General features: G+C 54.4%; 2 protein-coding genes across 3 annotated transcripts in view; one reads left to right on the top strand and one right to left on the bottom strand.

Annotated features, from left to right (window-relative positions):
- Positions 1-23: 23 nt before the first annotated feature.
- Positions 24-3,227, top strand: CIB1 (calcium and integrin binding 1). Its single transcript, XM_005895153.3, has 7 exons — positions 24-218; positions 361-395; positions 1,433-1,541; positions 2,166-2,316; positions 2,453-2,571; positions 2,654-2,742; positions 2,973-3,227. Exons 1-7 carry the CDS (start codon positions 168-170, stop codon positions 2,992-2,994), a joined length of 576 nt encoding a protein of 191 aa, XP_005895215.1. The 5' UTR covers positions 24-167; the 3' UTR covers positions 2,995-3,227.
- Positions 3,228-4,222: 995 nt separating this feature from the next.
- SEMA4B (semaphorin 4B) overlaps positions 4,223-9,221 on the bottom strand; it is a 98,470-nt gene continuing 93,471 nt past the window's right edge. The window contains exons 16-20 of one of the 2 annotated variants that reach the window (XM_070358276.1): positions 8,865-9,075; positions 8,663-8,778; positions 8,268-8,434; positions 6,278-6,357; positions 4,223-6,003 (exon numbers count right to left, since the gene is read on the bottom strand). In XM_070358276.1, coding sequence (XP_070214377.1) covers positions 5,273-6,003; positions 6,278-6,357; positions 8,268-8,434; positions 8,663-8,778; positions 8,865-9,075 — 1,305 coding nt within the window. In that variant the 3' untranslated portion in view covers positions 4,223-5,272. The remainder of the gene's footprint in view (positions 6,004-6,277; positions 6,358-8,267; positions 8,435-8,662; positions 8,779-8,864; positions 9,076-9,221) is intronic. The other variant, XM_070358277.1, reaches the window with a different exon arrangement.

The following is a 9,221-nucleotide window of genomic DNA, read 5'->3' as shown; positions in this document are numbered from 1 at the left end:
AACCGGGCTGGGAACGCCTGGGAGCCTTAAGGAGGGGGCGGGCCCGGGGGCGGTGGCCCCAGGAGCGGTTGCCGCGGGCACCGGGTGGTGACGCGACCCGAGGGCGGAAGTGAGAAAGTTGCCAGCGTCCCGAGACAAGTTGGCGGAGCTGTGTGCGAGCGGCAGCGATGGGGGGTTCGGGCAGTCGCCTATCCAAGGAGCTGCTGGCCGAGTACCAGGTGCGCGAGACGCCGGTCCCCAGGGAGTTTGCGCGCGGCCTGCGCTCGGGAGAGGACGGTCCCCGAGCCGCGGCCGGGCGGGTGGGCGCGGCCTCTGGCCCCGGGCGGCCTGCTGACCCTCCTCTCTTGTTTTGCCTTCCAGGACTTGACGTTCCTGACCAAACAGGAGATCCTTCTGTAAGTGCTGTTTCGAACCTCACCTCCGGGATGCTCTCGGAACGGCTTCGGGAACGGGGAGGCTCCGTCTTACTGATGGGCAAACCGAGGTCCCGCCAGCGGGAGGGGCAGGGGCCTGCATGAGGCCAGCAGCTGAGCCGGAACTGGAGGCCGGAGCCCCGGGCCCTCGGCTGTGCCCTCTTGCCGGCACGCCCTCCCGTCTCGCGCCGGCGGCCCCAGCGGTGCACCGCGGAGCAGCCTCCAGCCAGAGTTGGGTGCTCTTTGACCCCGCTCCCCTGGCTTCTGCAAAACGGAACTTCCTGCCCCAGTCCGGCCGAGACTGCTGTAGTTCTGGGCTGCTTTGTCTGCTGGAAAAGCCAGAGAAACCTTGGGGAGCCCTTTGGCTCCTCCTTTATCTGAATACTACCGTAACCGTTAACGCTTACTGAGCATTTCCCATGCTCTGCTGAAGGGTTGTCTACGTTTCCTTTGTAACCCTCACGAGGGAGGTATGGGGACAGTGAAACAGTCGGATGACTTGCCTAAGACGACATTCTTGAGTAAGAGGATTTGAACTGGGGCTGGAACCGCTTTCCTAGCCAGTTTTATGTGGCTGCACACCTGAGCAAGAAGGTTCCTAGGCTTCTCCTGGCAAAAAAGAATGCCAGTGGGAATGAGGTGGGGCCTAAGGGGTAGAAAGTTCAGGGTAGCTGCTTTGAGGAGCAGCGGGAGATTCCTGAAATGAAATGAGATTTCAATTTAGCTCTTTTTCACTTGCTCTTAATTTAAGACCAATTTCTGGCCCCTTCTCGGACCTCTCCACACCTGGGAGAGTCTTGAATCAGGGCCAAGCACAGTGCCTGGGACATGGGGTCCCACAGTAAACCTGCAAGGATGGACTCCCAGACTCCCTTTACTGTCTTGTGATGTATCTCCTCTTGCCTTAGATGTCCTGAGGGCTTAGCTCCTCAGCTGGTTCCTGATGGGTATTCAAGGCCAGGAGGGGGGATGTGATACACTTAGGGAAGCACACTAACAGGTTCTCTTCCTTCTGCCAGAGCCCACAGACGGTTCTGTGAGCTGCTTCCCCAGGAGCACCGGAGTGTGGAGGAGTCACTGCAGGCTCGAGTGTCCTTGGAGCAGATCCTCAGCCTTCCAGAGCTCAAGGTGCCAGCCCCCCCAGCCTCCCTCTGCTACTCCTTCTGAGGTCACATGGTCACTGCTCCCCATTCCAGTCTTCTCTCTGTTTCACCCTAAGTTCCTGGGTGCTTTATCAAGGTCATGCGGGGGAGTTATATAGTAATAGAAGGATGTTTTGCACACTGGGATCCTCAGACATATTCTTGGAGGTTCAAAGTTGTGTCCTTTAAGAGGAGTTGAATTACCTTATTGAAGTTTGAGAAAGTCTATTCCAGAGGCTGATTGCCTCTCCATAGGGCTGCTGTGAAAATTTTTATGCAAAGGCCCTGGCCTATAACACAGTAATTGCTCAATTCAATATTTGTGTTTTAAAATAACCAGCTCATCTTGTTCTCTTTGCTTAGGATGCCTTCCTCTTCCTTACTTCTCTGCTCCCGGGCCTGCCTTTATTAGGTTAAGCTCTGATGCCCAGAAAGCCATTTCTGTCTCTTCCCCATTGGGGTCATGGGTCCTCCTGACTTCTATACTGGCCCAAGTGGTGATGGTTCTCCCCTGAGAGGCTGAACTGCTCCCTCCAGTTTCCTGGTGGCGTTTGAATATGTGATTTGGGGTGCTTCGTGTGTGGCGTTCACAGAAGGCTTTCTTGCTTAGGCCAACCCCTTCAAGGAGCGAATCTGCAAGGTCTTCTCCACTTCCCCGAGCAGAGACAGCCTGAGCTTTGAGGACTTCTTGGACCTCCTCAGTGTGTTTAGTGACACAGCCACCCCAGACATCAAGTCCCACTATGCCTTCCGCATCTTCGGTAAGGAGCAGGGGGTCGGGTGGAACACCAGCCTCTCTGACGTGGTCTTTGTGGAGATGCCTGAGGGCTCAGGGAGTCACGAGCTGGGTGCTCATCCCGACCACCTCCTTTTGGGCTTCCTGTGTCTGCTTTCTAGACTTTGATGATGATGGAACCTTGAACAGAGAAGACCTGAGCCAGCTCGTGAACTGCCTCACAGGAGAGAGCGAAGACACACGGCTCAGTGCTTCAGAGATGAAGCAGCTCATCGACAACGTGAGCAGTAGCGGCGGGTGGGCTGGGCTGGGGAGCAGGTGGGGAAGGCTTGGGCTTTGGCCTTGAAGCTTCCCCTTTCCAGATCCTAGAGGAGTCTGACATAGATAGGGATGGGACCATCAACCTCTCCGAGTTCCAGCATGTCATCTCCCGCTCACCAGATTTTGCCAGGTATGACTGTGGTCTTCACCTGCTGCACCAGGTCTGGGATGTTATTTCTGGAGGTGGTCCCTGGGGTAGGAAAAGGCCTCCTGTTTCCTCTGAATATATTAGAAGGGGACTCACTTCTAGAAAGGACTCACTGCCCATTCCAAGGGGTCTTGGGGGAGGGGTAAACTTAAGGTTTAGTCCCTACCCTCCTCTTTCAGCAGAAAGCCCTAACACACTCTTCTCTTGTTCAGTTCCTTTAAGATTGTCCTGTGACGGGAGCCACAGCATGTGCAGCAGCACCCTGTTGAAGAATGTCCACTGCTGAGCTGTGGTCATGGTTACCCCTGTGTTGTCAGCACCGGCCAAGCTGGCCCAGCCTGGAGCTGGCACTGAGCAGTCTTGCCCGGGGCTGTGGAGGGCCTTCCACGTCAGGGCCTTTCCCCTTCTCACTGTCATCGCTCTATTTGTGTTTCTACTAATCAATAATAAAGGTTTAGAAATTTTGAGCCTTTGTGCAACACTAGAATTACTGATGTGAAGGAGTGGACTTATATATATATATATGAGCCCTCGGTCACCCTGGGGATAAGTAGGATTTGAAGGGGATGGCTGATGGCTCATATGGTGAAGAATCTGCCTGTAACGCAGGAGACCCAGGTTCAATCCTTGGATCAGGAAGATCCCCTGGAGTAGGAAATGGCAACCCACTCTAGTATTCTTGCCTGGAGAATCCCACGGCCAGAGGAGCCTGGTGGATTACGGCCCATGGGATTGCAAAGATTTGGACACAACTGAGCGACTAAGCATGCAGGCAAAGAAGGAGACAGCAGGAAGTCAGACTATCTGCCCGTCCCACCCTCCCTTGTGAGGGGATATGAAGAGGAGCATGAGGGGTGGAACTCTTGTATTCTGATAGTGGTGGTGGGTACATGAACTTCTACATGTGTTAAAACTCGTAGACCTGTGTACTAAAAGAAAAAAGGTCAGTTTCACTGTGTGATCATTTGAAAAATAAAAATGCTTTTCAAGTCAAAACAAGAAAAGCCAAGACCTTTTCCCCTGTACCCCATCCCTGAACCGAACCAGGGGTGCAGAGTAAAGGGACTGAAGTAAACAAATCCTCTCCCCTACCCACTTTACAAACCTGGCTTGGGCTTCCCTGGTGGCTCAGTGGTAAAGAATCTGCCTGCCAATGCAGGAGACATGTGTTTGATCCCTGATCCTGCAAGATCCCACATGATGCGGAGCAACTAAGCCCATGCACACAGCTCCTGAGCCCGTGCTCTAAAGCCCACGACCATGAGCCCTAGAGCCCACGCTCTGCAACAAAAGAAGTCACTGCACTGAGAAGCCCGCGTACCACATCTAGAGTAGCCCCCGCTTGCCGCAGCTAGAGAAAAGCCTGTACAGCAAGGAAGACCCAGCATAGCCAAAAATAAGAGAAAAAAAAACCTGGCTCCGTGGGGAGATGTGGTCAGCCAGGCTGGGCTGGTGTTAGCCCACTAGCACCTGAAAGAGGCGGCCTAGAACCTCCCAGAACTCAGAGAACTGGACCAACCTCAAAAAGCAACAGTCCTTTAAGAGGAAGGGCCCAGGATTCAATTTCAATTCTTTAGATTTTATTAAAAAAAAAAAAAAAGTAAAGTGCATTTTTATTAAAAAAAATATATATATAAAACCCACATAAACTCAACGGTCCCTGTGCTGGGCAGTTATCAGTGGTGCACGGGCTTAGTTGTCCCTTAAGAGTAGAGGTTGTAAGGTGTAGGATGAACTAGGGGCTGGGTTTGAAGGCCAGGGCAGGTGTGGGAAAAGGGGACACAGGTTTGTAGGCTGGAGGAAGGCAGGCAACAGTCTCTTCCTAGAATTCTGAGGGATGATGTTCATCGTCATAGACTCTTCTGGACTGGCACTGCCCTGTCGCTCTAACGTGGCTGCAGCCTGATACAGGCTGGAAAAGTCCAGGAGGAGGTGGGCCTGAGCCCAGGGCCTCAGAAGGGCTGCCGGGCCAGTGTGGCCCTCTGGTCCCTGAGGTGACAGGATGATGGCTGCAAGGACGTGGCCAGCGGGGGAGGCTGGACCCCTTGGAGCCCAAGCTGGGCCCGTCTCTGCAGTGAGCAGGGGCAGCCTGTGACAGCAGGGGAAGGCGGAAGAGGCCGGCTGGTGCGCCGTTTCCAGCTCTGTCTCACACAGCCACTTTGGATGCATCCTTCCAATCTGGAAGCTGGGAGCCGGGCACTGGGCTGGCCACATGTGTGGCGTCATCTTGCCTCTCTTTTCCTGTTTCACATTTTCGACTGTTTTTAAACAAAGGGCTCAGTTCACTTAAGGAGCATCTGCTCACTTGGGCAGGCCCCCATCTTCAGCTAGGACCCACAGGGACATGACCATCTGGGGTGGAGGATGGGGGGGCCTTGCTACTTGGCAGCGGGCTCTGTCGCTCCTGAGGGCTGGACACCGCGGCTTCTTCCACAAGGAGGAGCAGAGGTCCAGCCAACCGGCTCTGAGCACTCGGGGGCCCCAGAGGGAGGCCGCCTCCAGAAGTCTGCTCTCACACTACCGAGTCCCGGATCTCAGAGCCCAGGCGGACCCGGGGCCGGGGACATGTCGGGGATACCTCCACAAAGCTGTCCTGGACGCTCAGTGGCCTCTTCTCTGACTCCGTGAAGACGCGGGACCTCTGGAAGCTGTCCAACAGGGCCTGGTAGCCTTGGTGGTCCAGCGGGGTGCTAGGGGGGCCCACGCCGTTGAGCGGCTGGGTCTCAGGCGGCAGCACCACTGGGCGGGTCTTGGGGTGCACACTGGCACACTCCCCCTGCTTCAGGAAGACCTTCATGCCGCCGCGATGCCGGTAGAGGAAGAATAAGATGAGGAGCACCACGGCGAACACGAAGAGCACACACATCACCAGGAACTCCGTCCAGTACGACTTGTCCATGCGCCAGCTGGCCTTGCCGCCCGCCGGTGCGCTCACCCGAGACGTGTTGATGATGATGCTCCGATCCTCACTGCCAGCCGCCTCATCCTCCACCACCTTCGGGCAGTAGCTGGCCTCCAGCTGCTGGATGCCTCCCTCCAGCGACCAGCACTGGAACAGCCCCAGCTCCTGCTGGCTGCCCACCAGCAGCAGGTCCCCGGTGGCCAGCACGCGGAAGGAGGCCGAGGCATTGATGGGGGCCCCATTGTGCAGCCAGAACCGGGTCGCCAGGTTGGACAGGAGCGGGCAGGCCAAGGTGTTCACCGTGTGGGGCTGGAAATGAACCTGCTCACAGGGCTTCTCACCTGCAGGCAGAAGAGGCACAGTTCCCGGTCAAGGGGGCTGGTGTCTCCGCTCGCCCCAGGCTCACTCACCCACCTCCCTCCAGGCTGTGCACCTCGTGGCTATAAGGGCAGCTTGGGGACTTTGGGGACTGTGGGTCTCACTTGCCAGGACCCTGCTTCCGGAGCCAGAGGGATGAGCAAGTGAGGAAAGGCATTTACGCCCATCAGTGGCTGGAGGAGCCTGCCAGGCAGACTTGGCCCTTGCCTTTCCGCCACCTTTTGGTGGGGACCTTACCCTTTGGTACAAACGCCCGGATCTTGGAAGGGCTGCAGGCGTTCTTGGCACTGACCCCCTCGATGTCCTGGATCCATGGCCTGGGGACCAAAGAGAGTCTGGGATGGGCCAGGAAACCCCAACAGCCTGCATCTGCCCCCATCCTCCTCCGTGCAGTACGCACTGTCACACAGCCCTGCAGATGTAGGCCTGGGGAAGGGCTCAGGGACAACCAGGACCAAGGCAGGGGTGAAAGGCAGGCGGCCTCCCTTCGCAACTCCCCAGCCCACAGGCTCTGTAGACAGAGCTGGCATCTCCTCTGTCTACACAGTATTTACTTCATATTAAAGTTGCTGTGATAATTCCTTAATCACAAAAGCAGAGTGAGTCCCTAGAGAACGTCTGGAAGGGCAGCCAAATCTGTACGTATTAACATATATCTGTCTCTTTTAAAGCAAAGCACAGGCACTGATTTAATTTTGGAAAACACAGAACTCAATCAAGCACAAACTCAACCGAATATTACAAAAGTCACAATCAGAGGCTTCCCTGGTAGTCCAATGGCTAAGAGTCCGAGCTCCCAATGCAGGGAGCCCAGGTTCCATCCCCGGTCAGGGTATTAGATCCCACATGCTGCAACTAAGACTCAGAATAACCAAATAAATACATAAGTATTAAAAACAAAACAAAACTTTATGGAGCTAAAATATAATTAAAAAAAACGCAATTACCTATTCAACAATAAAGGTGGTATTTTTTGGAGTGTCCCTTCAGGTATACATATGTGTACACACACACACGTGATGTTTTAAAATATAAAACTGGAAACAGGTATGCCCTTGAGTGAAGTATAGACACTACAAATAGGACAGATCCAATTTTTACTTAAAATGTATGTATTTGGGACTTCCCTCATACTCCAGTGGTTAAGACCCTGAGCTTCCAATGCAGGGGGCCTGGGCTTGATCCCTGGTCTGGAAACTAGATCCCACATGTCACAACAAAGATCAAAGACCAACTGCAGCCAAACTTTTTTTTTTTAGTTTTAAAAAAAAAAAGTATTTTTGTTCATATTACACATATTTGGAAAAATCTGGGAGGATATATATTAAATCTAAGTCTCTCTAGGTTGTAAAATTTGGATAGTTTTTATTTTGTTTGTGCTTATCTCTATTGTCTAAGTTTTCTTAGACAAAATAAGTTATTCTGAAAACAATTTTTAATTGGTTTGTTTTTGGCCACGCCACTTTCGGGATCTTAGTTTCCTGGTCGGAATAAACCCTCGTCCCCTTCAGTGGACGAGCAGAGTTCTAACCACTGGACCACCAGGAAGTCCCTTAATGGGTCTGTTAATGGATTGTTATGGAGCCCTTATTTTCTGTTATTTAACTACATTCATGTGCCAATTCACATTCTCCAGCAAATCTTTTCACAGCTATGACATTTTATACTAACTACCCAATCCTGTCCCTGCTTTACAGATGGGTAAGACAAACATAATTTACTGTCTGAGTTACAACTCTTTTGAGAGTCAGGAAGGGAGCTGATTAATAATTATCCCCAGGGCTTCCCTGGTGGCTGGCTCAGTGGTGAAGAATCCACCTGCCGATGCAGGAGATATCGGCTTCAATCCCTGATCCAGGAACGTCTCACCTACTGCGAAGCAACCTGTGCACCACAACTCCTGAGCCTGTGCTCTAGAGCCTGAGAGCTGTACTGAAGCCCACACTCTAGAGCCCATGCTCCCCAGCAAGAGAAGCCACTGCAAGGAGAAGCCTGTGCACTGCAATTAGAGTAGCCCCCACTCGCCACAACTAGGGCAAAGCCTGCATAGCAACAAAGACCCAGCATAGTCAAAAATAAATAAATACAATGATTAAAAAAAAAATGATGCCCAGACAGCGGACACAAATGAGGCTGTGTGGTGATTCCACAGAGGGTCTAAAGCAGAGACACTTGGAGGCAGGTGCGCCAGGAGGGACAAGGGGAAGGGGCCCGAACGAGCTCTTACCTGACGGCCACCTCTGGTTGGTAGAGGCTGACGGACGCACACCTCCAGCCGCTCCAAGCGCAGTAGGGGTCCCGGGCCAGGAGGCAGTCCCTGCAGCTCTGGTACAGGCTGCAGTTGGCCACAGGCACCTTGACTACGCTCGAGTGTGAGGCAGCGTACAGCAATTGCTGCAAGAGACACGGAGCATGGGAGGCAGGCCCCGGCTCCCACAGCTACACCCGGCTCCAGTGCCCCACAAAGCCACCTCCTGGGAGCCGCTTCTCAAGCACCTGCCCCTCCCCCCACATTCCGACAGCTCCTGTCGGAGCCTGGATCTTTCCACCCGACTGGGGCAGGAGGGCAGGGCACCCCAAGCCCACTGCCCAGACTCCCCTCTGTACTCCCTCTCTGCTCACCCTGTCGGCGTCCAGTTGCAGGTTCCGCACGGGCTGTCCTGCCGGGAAGACCTGGAGCTCTTCAATGATGTGCACCGTGGTGCCCACGCTCACCGCCTTGTGCACCCAGCCGTCACCTGCGATAAGGACATTGCTCAGGCCCTGTGAAGAGCCTGCCGCCCATGCCCCCTCGACCCCCGGCCCGCCTGCAGTGGGCACGCACCAGTGCCCAGGAAGAGGACGTCGTAGGTGCGGTTCAGGGCCAGCACGCGGTGGACAGTCACATGCTGGTAGCGAGCCTGGGGCTGCAGCAGCAACATGCGGCCGCGGACCTGTCCGTCCATCAGGAAGTGGTCCTTGAGGAAGTTCAGCACGCGGTCAGGGAGCTGCAGTGACGAATTGATCTTCCTCTCCCGGGCACTATTGGTGATGCACTGAAGGAGAAGGCGTTGGTTTGAGATGGGCGGCATTGGGGTGGCCAGCAGGATGGGTGTTCTACAGATCCCGCTGGGATTGCCACGCCCTGCCTCCCCAGTGGACAGCAGGGACTCCCCCACCCTCAGAAGCCAGGCCACAGCAT

Source organism: Bos mutus, chromosome 21, assembly GCF_027580195.1.
Source record: "Bos mutus isolate GX-2022 chromosome 21, NWIPB_WYAK_1.1, whole genome shotgun sequence".
In the NCBI taxonomy this organism is placed as follows: domain Eukaryota; kingdom Metazoa; phylum Chordata; class Mammalia; order Artiodactyla; family Bovidae; genus Bos; species Bos mutus.
This window is presented reverse-complemented; position numbering and strand designations above follow the sequence as displayed.

Excerpts from the sequence above, each read along its gene's own strand:
- CIB1 (XM_005895153.3), top strand. The coding sequence starts at position 168 with ATGGGGGGTTCGGGCAGTCGCCTATCCAAGGAGCTGCTGGCCGAGTAC. Across the intron at positions 219-360 it reads AGCTGCTGGCCGAGTACCAG|GACTTGACGTTCCTGACCAA; the intron begins GTGCGCGAGACG and ends TTTGCCTTCCAG. Across the intron at positions 2,317-2,452 it reads CTATGCCTTCCGCATCTTCG|ACTTTGATGATGATGGAACC; the intron begins GTAAGGAGCAGG and ends TCTGCTTTCTAG.